Source organism: Leuresthes tenuis, unplaced genomic scaffold (assembly GCF_036924035.1).
Source record: "Leuresthes tenuis unplaced genomic scaffold, fLeuTen1.0.hap1 SCAF_7, whole genome shotgun sequence".
NCBI classification, from domain to species: Eukaryota; Metazoa; Chordata; class Actinopteri; order Atheriniformes; family Atherinopsidae; genus Leuresthes; species Leuresthes tenuis.
In genome coordinates, this window is record NW_027325361.1 from 9,018,089 (window position 1) to 9,031,064 (window position 12,976).

At 39.5% G+C, this 12,976-nt stretch overlaps 1 protein-coding gene across 1 annotated transcript in view; it reads right to left on the reverse strand.

The window, feature by feature from the left end:
- The window catches only part of anos1b (anosmin 1b), a 48,633-nt gene extending 36,155 nt beyond the window's left edge, over window positions 1–12,478 (reverse strand). Inside the window, exons 1-2 of the mRNA XM_072389134.1 lie at window positions 12,149–12,478; window positions 62–109 (exon numbers count right to left, since the gene is read on the reverse strand). Coding sequence (XP_072245235.1) covers window positions 62–109; window positions 12,149–12,325 — 225 coding nt within the window. The 5' untranslated portion in view covers window positions 12,326–12,478. The remainder of the gene's footprint in view (window positions 1–61; window positions 110–12,148) is intronic.
- Window positions 12,479–12,976: the final 498 nt, after the last annotated feature.

Here is a 12,976-nt window from a genome sequence, read left to right on the forward strand (position 1 = left end):
ACCACATAAGCCTTACCAACTGTTCAGTATTTTTTTCAATCCAAGTTTGTGAGTCATTTACCTGAGCACAGCGTCTGTGGTTTTCACACCAAACCAGAACTTGGTCACTCTGGAAGAGACAGAGAGGATGAGGAAGGATTAAAACAAACACAGACAGATAATTTTCTCACAGACAAATCCTGTGTTTGACATATTTTTCCCCACATTTGATCCATTCATGTGAAACTACTGTTTAGGATATAAGGAGACAGAAAGAAAAATATTGTTCATAAAAGGTCACTGGCAAAATCAAACAACCGGAGTAAAACCAGTCAAAAAGTCAGACACACAGTCAACCTTTCACTTGTTTACATAATTATCCTCTGAGTGAAAAATGATTTAACACACTGTGTTTGTGGCGGCAGATCCAGACAGAAACCACGTCACTGTGTGAGATGTATGTTTACGTGTGCATGTGTGAGTGGATGTGTGTGCATGTGTGAACAGTTAACTGGTAAGTGAGTCAAGACCACCAGTAAACATGGCTGCTCTAACCACTGTGACAGAGGAAGACGTCATCTCCAAACCACAGGGACAACACATTTAACCAAACCAAAATAATTCCCTGAAGACTCTTTAGTTTGAAAAGAAATAATACTACATATACATGCTATTTCTAATTTGGTCTTTAAAGGATACAAGAGAAAATATAACAAATGAAAGAAAATACACAATATAGACACGAGGACTGCTCCTGACTAAAACTCTGAATTTGCTTCTTTTTTTTGCTACATTTTTATCATAGATGCATTCATGGTTTCCCAAACCAATTGTTACCTGCATGCAACACTTTGATTCAGCCCCATCCATCCCTCTCCCACACACACACATAAAACCTTGGCCCCTTCCCCACTAACATATCGAATTGATAAAGAATAACACATAGTTCATAATTGTTGGATTACATTAGAAGAGCTACCATTCACTCAAGAAGCAAATGTAAAACAATCTTTTGAAAAGCCACAAAAATGTAGTTTAACTGAAACACATTTGCATCATTCAACTAATTTATAAAACATTAAACATCAAAACATCAAAATCTTAGATTCATTTTAAGTTAATAAACCTGCCCATGGAGTGACTCCACAAGTAATCGGTATAGACTGCATCGCTCATACTTCTCCTAACTGGAGATCAAAACTCTTACTTCAAGAAGAAAAGAAATAATAACACCTGCGCTGAACATCCAAATGAGGAAAATGGAGAGAACACCTCTTCAAGAATGATTCTATTATCTAGGAATATCTGGGAAATCAAGTCATGGAAGATGCAAGTCAGTCATGTAAGTTCAGACTGGAAACAGCTGGTGAGTAAACCACCTCCGGAGAACAAATGCATTTTTTCTCTCCATTGTTTTGTAAATGTATTCCCTTTCCTTTCACCTTTTCTCATTCAGACTGTGGAAGCATGAGTCAAAAACAGCAATGGAAACTTGGCTATAATTGCCAATTATGTTTCCTTACTTAGACTTACTGAGACTTTTTTTCAGACACTTTTAGCTTCTTTGCCTCTACATTTTTAAAAACTTTCTGTATAAGACAGAAAGTCCGTCTCTGCTCATCTATAATTCAAGCACAGAGATGGTGACCTGATATTGGTGCATTGCATAATGACCATAATGCGAGTATGGGAGAAGATGACATGGCAAAGTACTAATAGCCCTTACACACATACCCCTCTGACACTAGTAAAAACATAGTCAAATATTAGGTCTATGCCCTAACAGATGCACAAAACATGAATGACAATCTACATTGTAACACAAATCGTCTCGTGTAAAACAATAGTTTGTTCCTCAAAATATCTGTCTCAGAAACAGAAAACAACAGAAAACAACAAACTGAGTAATATTAGTGCATAAAAGTAAAAAACTATAAACTTGATTATAAAATGATGATGAGTGTGAACCAAAAGGTTTTAAATAGATATTTTAGCATAATGCTTTGATGATGAATGATGACTGAAAACCCTGCTGACCATTTTTAGCTTCCTTTGCTCAGCCAGTCAGCTGTGTCGCAACAGAGATACCACTCCCTCTGAAACACCTTGTCTTCATCAGCACAATCATGATGCTACCATCCAACATCAAAACAACTATTAGAATACTTTTGTGTGTATATTTGTGTGCCAGCCTGTTGTCATCTGTACACCTTAAGATTTGTGAGTCTGAAGTAAGTGTGTTCTTGTGTGAGTGTTGGATAAGCCGCCTTAACGACTCTTAAACCCTCTCTAGTGAGAGCTGTATTTAGCCTGAACCAAATGCATCTCTTTACATCCAAACACACATACAGATACACACTCACTCTTTACAGGGCTTTCCTTCTTTATATAGCCTTTGTGCTTCCGGTATGATGAGGGTTATGGGGTTGGAGTGAGGGTAATAGAACTCAGGTGAAAGGTTAGAGATTAGGGGTTAAGGGATTTCACAATAAAGAAGATGATCACTCTTAACATTCAACAAAAATGCTGATTTTTGTTATGAAATAGCTGTAGCTAAGCCGAATTTCAAGGTATGAATGGTGACATGTGAATTCTAAAAACCTGGCAGTTAAGAATTTACTGCCCCTGACCAGCCATGGATTTACTGATCCTTAAGAAGGAATTAAGTCTGTGACATATCATTAAAGAAGTGTTCAAGCAAGTCAACCAGTACAGTTGCAAATATAATAAAAATGGAGAATTCTGCCATGTCACATTTTTTCCCAAAAAGTCACACTAGGTTTCTGCAGTGTGAAAATGGTCAGAACTCCAAGTTCTCAGCTAAATTAGTTTGCCTCATTCTTCTCATATTCTCACCCCGGTGCATGTGCACTGATACAGCTGCTAACTATTGCTTTGACTGTCCAGCTGTGGTTGCTATGAAAATGCTCAAAGTGGGACCAAAATAAAGTTTCTGAGCAGAAGTATTTAAAAGATATCAAGCCCTCTTCATATCTCAATAATGAAAGTAAAGATTACAAGACAATCTTGGAAGAAATACAAAGGTGAATCTTGCCCACGCCAGTATGACTCAGTAACGATGGTCCAGGCACCTTTGGCTTAACAGTAATCTGTGCTAGTTAAAAGGGATAATACCCAGACTACAGCTTAACCCGCCTCCTACAGAGATATACAAGAGAGAAGAGGAAAAAGCAGTAGAGCATTCAAATAATGCTTTCACCCCTGATGAATTAATTAGTAACAGGTCTGTGGGGAAGGCTCAAGGAGAACAGAAGTAAATAAGGAGAGAAACACAGGAACGTGTGTCATGGTGTCACTAAAGAGACAGAGAAAAACTTCTCCCTCCCCCACTCAAGGGATTTTGCACAGGTGATAATGATTGCATCAAAACCTGCATTTCTACCTTAAGAAAAATTCCTGGAGCTTACAGGGGGTCCTTTAGAGCTGTCAATGCAAAACTTTTCCCAGCATTTATTTCTACTGTCTCCATCATCTCAGGTGTAACATCAGAAATAGAGCATAAAATCTGTTCACTGTAGTTGTGCTGGGAAAAGCTGTTCGTAAAGACAACATTCAACCTCAGACAGTCACACTAGCTTCAATCAGCTGAAAAGACCAGGCACATCACAGGCACATGCTACTGGTCCTGGCACACATTCACTAGTCCCGATAGGGGAACCAATCAGAACAGAAAAATCTGCAGTATAGTGCTTTGTAAAGTAAAAATGTAAATGGACTAAAGTATGACATGTAAATATGCTGTATTGATATGATAGCTGATCCCACATCAAATTCAGGCTTCTTGGTTGTTCACAAAAGTGCCAACAAGTCACACAAGCCTATCATTCAGGTGAATGCTAAACTATTTGAATGTGGATCTATGTTTGGTGGTGAAAGAACTATGAAACACAATGCATGAACAGATGGCCTTCCTTTAAATGTATGAGAGGCTGTGTTTTTCATCTAGGGCTAGGCCAAGCATTTCTACACATTAGCTTCCACACTATAAGTTTGTTGATGAGTAATTAACATTTTAGCATTCATTTGTGATAGTGTTGTATACATTAATGTTTTTTACTACTTTTATTTCAGTTCCTTGCATTTAACAGAATTATTTTCCATAGTTTCAAGATGAACATACCTGAACTTGTACTTGTGTATTAGGCTAACAAGAGTATGAGTAGAAAGATCTTACAGCTACACCACAATCCGGTCTGGTAAGTAGGTATAAACCTTGTGAGATCATTTTCAAACATTGCATTTTATTTAGCTAAGTGATATGACACAAAATATTGATTCTTAATCAAATCCATATTAAACATAATTATGTCCACATTGTAGCACTAAATGAAAAGTTTTTAATGTATTGGGATTTTGGCAATATCACTCTGCTCTGCACTGCTGTTGGATCCCTGATCGGCTGAGTTGAACATTTATCAACAAGCAGAGGGATGGAGGAAGAATAAGAAGAGGATCTGAGCACTATACACAAACAACCATACAGGTCACATCCCCTCCTCCTTTCTCAGCTGCTACTCATCCAGATTATCCTCTGTTGGTCACTCTGTCACTCCTTCTGTCTTTCATTTGGACCCTCTAACTCAACATCTCTGCCAAGTCCTATAAAAAATGGCAGGAGCGTACTTGAAAATCATGGTGATAATAAACTGTAGATGATGCTGTCAAAAAACTGAGGACAGTGTCGAGGCCAGTTAAACATCTCCAGATATTGGCAGAGGAGATACAAAGCCTTGTTCCCCCCTACCGGCCTCACATCTTCATCCCCTTTCTGAATTGTTTTCCATGCTCTTTTTGCCTTTTCTGTTTTCCCTGCCACAACATCCCTCTAGTCTCAGGCACCCCACCTCAGTACATTAATGCTCTCACATATGGATGTACACACATACACACACATCCCAAGTCAATTTCATGGGACATATTTGCTGTCAGAAACAATTAAGGCAGTTTAGACGGGTCTGTGTGCCCTATGGCTATTAAACGGTGGTCAAAGTGAGGTTTTGTGGGGTCTTGAAGTGTGTGTGACTCTGTGGCAAAACAGCTGCACATGTTGAAAAAGTCTGAGCGAGAAAGAAAAGGAGGATTGGCAAAGGGTGAATGGAGGAAGAGAAAAGAAGTTGGATGTGGGAGTCTGACAGGAAGCAGAAGGGAGGGTGGATGTTGAAAAGAGCAGAGGGACATAGTCAAAAGAAGATGAAATATGGAAATAAATAGTTAATAGAGGCAGAGAGAAGACTGAAAAGGATGGGAAGTGGTAGTTGTGAAAGTGGACGCAATAAATCCTGGTGTTTGTCTGGCTGACGTTTAGTCTTCAGGGTTTTTATCAATGGGAGGCCAACATTAACAAGTGTATTTTCATCCGTTATGGAAATATTTAAAAGTGTATGTTTAAAACTCACATAAAGGTTTCCAACTGCGTTTTGTGCATTTCATGATTCACGCATCAATAAAATTCCTACACTTTCTCTCACAAGACACCCAATATGAAAAATATCAAGAGAATTTCACCTCAACCCAGGATATGATATATGACAGAACAAAAACTTGCAAAACACCCATTTCATTTTAATGATAGATTTCCACATGGTTGGATTTCAAACTAAAATCACTGGGTCTTAAACTTCTTTCTTAGGTCTGAGATCCACAGGAGAAATCTGTCACAAGAGAGCCATCAGAAACAGGGCTGACCGATTGAGTAAGAAACACTTGCAGTAAAGGACTTCCACATGGGTCTGATAGCTGCTGAGTCCACAGTAATCAGTGCTGAAGAAAAACAACCTGATATCAGCCATTGACAAAAACATGTGCACAATCTACATGCAAGCGCACAGCTGCACGCACCCTTCAGTGTTTGAAAGAGAGTGAAGGATAAATCACACTTTTTCCAGATGCAGTGATAAAAAGCTTGTGTAGGAGAGACAAAGTGGGAGAGAGTGTGTGTTCATACCCATGTGTGTTCATGTGTCTGTGCTGTGGTCAGTGTTTGTGGTGAGTTGTGGTAAAAAGTCTATTTAACACGAGGCATTAACTCTGCTAATCACACCCAGATGACCAGAAGCAAACAGCTACAGTGTGAGTTGTGTGCATGTGTGACGAATGTCATGAGTAACTTCCACTCAACAGAATTTTTTTCTCCAAAGAGCCAATGTCAATTATTCAGCATTCCCGTTAGAAGCTCTCTAATTAGCCTATGTGTGCCTATGTGCGAACAACAGTGTATGTGGTGCCCCACATCCTGTGAACAACAAACGTCAAAACAAACTGGTTGTTAAATATTTCTGAGCTATCAAGCCTGCTCCTGTTATTTTCCCTGCATCTGGATGTCTATCCTAATACATCAGAGATAGAAATAAATAAATAAATAACAACAGAAAGCTGTTCAACATTCTGGAAACTTATTTGTTTTCTTTGAAAGAATAGCCCAATAAGTCACTCTTATTAGTATGCTACAAATTAAACTACCGCAAGCTACAAGTTAACTTAGTTTAGCACGTTGACAATACACAGAAACTAGCTACCTGCTAAAGAGTCAAAAATGTTATCACACACATCACATAACAGAAAACTATGTCATTTCTAATATTTAGTTTTTAACAAACTTTCTGAAAAAATGCATGCAATTTGTTAATCTATCAGTGTTTTGTGTTGGTTTTAAGCAGCTGCTTATGCTAATAATATGTTGGTTAGCTTCTTAGCTTTGTCAGAAGGGAAAGGTGTTATACAAAGTGTTGTTATTCAGAGGAATATCATCATACAAGAATCATCACGGGACGGGACACACTTCTAGATTTGACACAGTGACATGAAGATAGAAAATTCATGTCTTATCAACATCTAGTATATTGTTTTCACCTTAGGAGCATACACCATTTTTGGAAGTATCTGCAATGTCACATCCAAATCTAGTGCGAGTACGCAGAACCACATCTTGGACAACCAGAAAATTCCACTAAATATGAGTCATTGCCCGATGTGAGTCACACATGCAGGAGGTCAAAAAAAAATCTAGTACAGGTTTACTATCTGCAGGCTGTAGCTATCTTCTCTCCTACAGGAGGCATATGCTGGGGATGAACCAAGTTTACCGGGGTGTAGTGCTATTTGTTATAGCATCATAACTCGGCACGCACCGATCATTGCTTCTCTTTAAGATAATGCAAGCATTGGGTCTGTGGTATTAAGTTTTCATATATCATTTTTCTAATCTCCTTACAATTATATGGTGTATTATGGGCCCTGTTAGGATCAACATGAGATTATGGGACTTTTGGTATTACTGTTGTAAGATGTAGAGAGGGCAAAATCATTATAGAAATATGCTAATTATCATACATCTGGTGACAATGTGGCTGGTTGTAGTTTCATATTTAAAGTGCACAGTATCTGCCTTTCTCTTTAGGTTCAATTGACTTTGATGAATGACTTTGCCGTAGAGAGCTGTCACAGAAGAAATCTGTGAGAAGAAGAATGGATTTAGGTATCACATATAATGTGCTAATTTAGTTTTGATGTGGTAAAAGCGTCTCTCTATTCTTCTCTCTTTCTGAAGCTAAAAGAACAAAGCCATGCTGCTCGGTGCCTTCCCATTCCAGCTGTGATTTACTGTCTTGGAATTTCTTGCCCTGGTTTCAGGTGAAAGTAATTTCTACACCACCCCAATTTTATCACCATCTGTCCCTGGTTCTGCTGATCAAATGACAGGGCAGCCACAAAGCTGCAGGGGCTTTATCTCTAAGGTGAATCACACAAGCTTTTGTATCCAGCTATCACTCACCTCTATGCCGTCTCTCTGCTTGCCTGTCTACCTGCACATCAGTCTGCTTCTATAGGCTGTGTATCAGTTTGCGAGGTTGTCTGTCCTCATGCATGTCTATCACACATGTCTGTGTCTACCTGCCTGTTCTCCCATCTTTCCATCCCTCTGCTTGTCTTCGTGCTTGACCGAGTTTGCCTACCTGCCTTTATCTACATATATATAAATATCTCCTCGTCTGTCCCCATGCAACTCGACCTGGATATTGTTTCTAGTCTTTCTCAGAGCGTGACTGACCTCTGGACAGATTAGAGTTACCTACCGCAGAGCAACAGGGACATACAGATATATCCATATGTATGCAAACACACATAAAAATGAACACGCATGAAGCTCATTCTGTCTCGCACTGCTTTTTTACTCTGGCTGGAACCTCAAACCGTCCGCTCATCAGCACCACAAAACCTGTGATAATCTAAGACTAGCTGTCTACTCTGATCGACTACGTATGCTCAAAAAGATCCAGCTCTGCAGGCGAGGCTGGAGTTTTTCTCTTATTCTTAGCAGTCTACATCAAGGAGGAATTTAGGATATGACAACATACCAACAAACACACATGTGCACTTTCTCACACACAAAGGAGCTATAATTACACTATTACACCATACAAGGGGAAAGTAGTGGAAAACCCAGAGACGCAGCAGAAAGAGGTGTAAATAGAAAACTGGTGATTCACATACTGGTGGCTACACACTAGCCACACACACTTACAGAGAGAATGAGCCAAAAACACAGGGTTCACCCACACAAAGCCAAAGGAAGCTATGTGTGTTTGTGTCTTAGTGTGTGGTGACAGAGGAGGATGAATACAGCTGTTTGCCCTTACAGTTGTTGCCATTGCTGGAGCTGTTATCAAAAAGGGTTTTTTTTTATTCTCTTTAAAGGAATAAATGCTCTAACATACAGTCTCTCCCACGCTTCAGTCACTCTGTGTGTTCTCTAAACTGGTCTATAAAATATTTGGGGAGTGATGATGTTCTCCAGGATGTGGCAATGCAAAATGTTTCCCTGATGTAAAAATATGCAGAGATTTGTCTGCTTCTCTATACCCTAAAATGAGTTGTTGGGTCACACATAAACACTTTATTTGTATCTTTGTTTGTTTCTGCCCTGCTCATTAATTTTCTGTGTGTTGTAATTAGATTGTGGTATTGGTTTGCCCTTTTTATTGGCCTATCACAGTGTCTAATGAGTGGACTTGGAGTATATGTTGTCCAATACACCATATTATGAACATATTTCTCTACAAAACGTGCACACTATGCATCACAGCTGAGCTGTTTATGGTGCAGAATCAAGGTGTGTGTTCACATTAAGTTACAATTCAGTTTGTTAAATAGATTGCTGGAAAATCAGTAGGTAATGACCCTATCATATTCCTTTTAGTTGCAAACATACGTTTAAATTGTGGGATGAAATTGTACGTGTATCAGTCCTAAACCATACATTGCCTTTTGGTAAAATCTGTCTGACAGAAAATACATTTTACTGGAGCATTCTGGCAGTGGGTCACCCACAGCATTAGCCACATGAGCTAAGGTCACACACCCACTGCTGTTGGAGTGACAAACTTTATGTAAAGGTCAGTTCATGGTTTCTGCTTGAACAGAGAATGTGTAACATAAAGTTTGTCATCTGCACCAGTCCACTTGACCCTCTGCAGCCATTCAAGTACATTCCAAATAATTGCTATTAGACAAACTGTGCCTATTACAATCACTTCGGCTATATATACGCCTCGATCAACCTCCTATTCAAAAGTTTGGTGGCCAAAACACACCAGACAAAGAAAATGACCCACGTAATGAGGCATACCACGTCGTCACTTGTTTTGAGGACAAGTGTGGACAGCTTCGGTATAGCTGACCCACAACATAGTACGAGTAAAAGTGTGTGAGGAACCTGCCTTAACTAATCCTGAAGTATTTTTAACATACTAAGTCATTTACATTGGCATCACAATAATATATTAGCAAAACAACACGGACACAAGCAACCAAGTTCTTCTCTCTGCTGCATTCAATATATTAAATCTGCAGCCCTGCATATTGAGGCTGGGGTTTATACTCTCCCAAAGCAATAACAAAATGGTATGGGGATGTTTATCACTGCAACCATGCGCTCTCTTGAAGCATATGGACAAAGTGCTTGAGCTCCTGCTAATGTATGCAGTTTAGACAGTATATTATGATCTCTTGTACAAATTAGTGTTGGCACCAAATCAGGAATTATCAAATAAAACCCTGGCCACATTTATAATTTTCTACTTCCTAAAATCACAATCAACAACATTTGCAAACATATTTCATCCAGTACACCAAAGACATTCACTTAATAACACGAATAAACAGTAAGGCATGAGCATGTTGGAGAAGCAGGAAACTGCAAGTTTTGCTTGAAAAATGCCTTCCACGGTTTACAAATTAGGAAACCAGTTAACTCAGATCATTTCAGCTCTCAAACAGCTGAGCGTTGGCTCATTTGAGGTTGGAATTTTTTTCAAGTTCATTGAGTATGTTTCAAGCCATTGGAATGACCAAACAAAAATATTTACTAAAAGTAAATGTTTAGCATGTAAAGTGACACTTGCAATATGACGTGTTTTCTTTCCCTTTCGGGATGTTGAGATATTTTCTCAAAAGATGTGTTTGTCCGTTTGCAGATTTAGGAAACCCCCAAAGTGTAAAGACATCATGAATGCTGACTAATGGCTCTAACCTTATCATGCCATACTTAATGCAACATTTTTAAAAGTGAAAACCATGAGCAGAATTTATATCTGGCCTGCTTGCCACCACCCAGTCAGCTGATTTTGTTTTCATCACTGTTGTTTGATGCAGCACATTTGACTACAGCAATCCACTTCATAAACTTCAACCCAAATGTTCCCTTTCTCACACCTCTGTTACAGAAACCCCATCACACACATGCTCACAAATGCACACACAGAGATCTCAATGCTACAAAGTCATCCAGGGGCCACTCTCATTACCCAGTGCACAGGTGGTGCAGCCCATTCTGGATGGACATGGACCAGGCCAAACCTCCGTTTTACACATGAACATATGCAAACCAACACACACATACACACTTTCTGCTACACACCTCAGAGCCATTGGGGCTGAACTCTGTGGTTAATGACTTTCCCACCCACTACACAGCATGCACATGTTGAAGCCGTTAACAATAAGTGGCTTTTCAAACTTGGTAACGTCCTAATGTCCCCGTTAATCTAACATTCCTCACTACAAAGGCCACAGTACATGGGTCAGGAATTTCTGTGAGATGAGCAATTTCGTGAACTATTAAAAACCAACAACCACACTATTTTAGGCGCATCTTTGCCCCAATGAGCACTAACAAGGACTTCAATCTGAGCAACATCGAAACATCTGTCCCAAACTTCTTGATGTGAACTATGTTGAATACATTGTGTGAGTGTAGATCACAAAGCCTCTGCTGATTAATAAATTAGCAAGTGCTGCATTGAACTCTTCCACTGTGCATAACAACACCTTTTCGCTGATCTAAAAAAAATACTATACAATGGCAATGATTAAATAGACTCGAGAGTATATCTCATATTTTTCCACCAGATAATTCTGCTCTTTTTAGGAGTGCAGACTGCAGTTTGTGACCACTCAGAAAACAGAAAAAGAATTATTCCGGATGCAATTTATTGTTTTTTGAGGTATTATTCAAGTACAGATTCAGCCATTAGTGGATAGGCTGCAAAAGCACTGTAAGATCATTATGACTGTTTAATAGCAATTAAGTTCAAGCCCTCGGTTTTGTTAACATAACTCACAATTGACTGCACCTGATTGATTAAAGATGCTCACATTTAGCCTTATGTCTCTTTGTTTCACCTTCCCATAATTCTGTTTGAGCAAGAATTGGGTGTCAGGTGCTAAAACGAAATATTCAAAACGTAAGCTATTCAGCAAAAGTGGATTGCTGTGATACTATGATGTGCCACAAACAAAAGCCCTGCTGTTCTCATTGAACTACATTGATCTTGACTGATAGTGCTCTGGTGGCTAAATGTTATTGCAAATGTTCTGTAAAACCCAGAAAATACATTCAAAGTACCACAAAAGCAAATTTGTAGGCTAAAACAGTCTAGAATACACAAGAACAAGGTTATGTACCTTTACTTACCTTTGTAACCTAATATAAATATATAATAATGTAGTTACACTGTGTTTTTAGACGCAAGCACTGTGTGTCTTTTTTACATGGCTACAATATCATTTCAATACACCGGTGTTGACTTGAGGTTATGGTCTCAGGTTGGTAAACACGTTAAATAAGCTGCGTGACAACGGCCGCAGGTACCTGGAGGTGTCTGAAGGCAGCTGTAAGCTGGGTCATGTGAAGACTGAGGCACCTGGATGTGCATCTGGCGCTGCTGATTTTCTCCTGAACATCCTGAGGCTCCGGTGTACTCCTGCGAGCACAAGCCACCGCCAAGAGCGCGCAGAGTAGCACCAAACCGCTCCGACGAACTGACATTACACCGGGAGCAAATACAAAAATACCGACCAAGCGGAACGGCGGACTTTTTCCTTTCTCGTATTCGACTAGTCGGCGTCCTGCTTTCGCAACCCTATAAGTTCAGAATGAATCCATCTGAGCGCTGCTCCTGCCTGCGCGCGAGCAGAGAATGGAGCGGCTCTACCCTCCTCGCGGACACTCCCACCACGAGTGCAAGTGCGGCCACGCGGAATTGTAATGTTCTTCATCCTTATTATCCTAATTATAATAATTCTCATCTCTCAAAGCACAATTCCCACTACTTAGGCAACCATCAGTATATTCACTTTGCCTTATATTGCGTTTCAAGATCACAATCTTCTTCGTGACACTCACCGTTTCCCTCCTTTATTTACGTTTCCATCGTTGGTGATCTTGCAGTTGACCCCGTAATCATTTTAGGAGCTAGCGATTAGATTGGAAGTAGACAGTGGTCAACTGGAGGTCAGCTAAAGGTAGTAATCTGGGATTTGTATCTTTTTTAAATCCTCTCGCCCTGTTTTTTTTATCTTCTTGTCCATGTTTTTGATCAACTTAAATATCACAGGATCCATCCATAACATTTTTTTATCCACTTCATCCTGCTGCTGTTGCAAGGAGTCTGAAGCCTACCCCAACTATAACTGAACA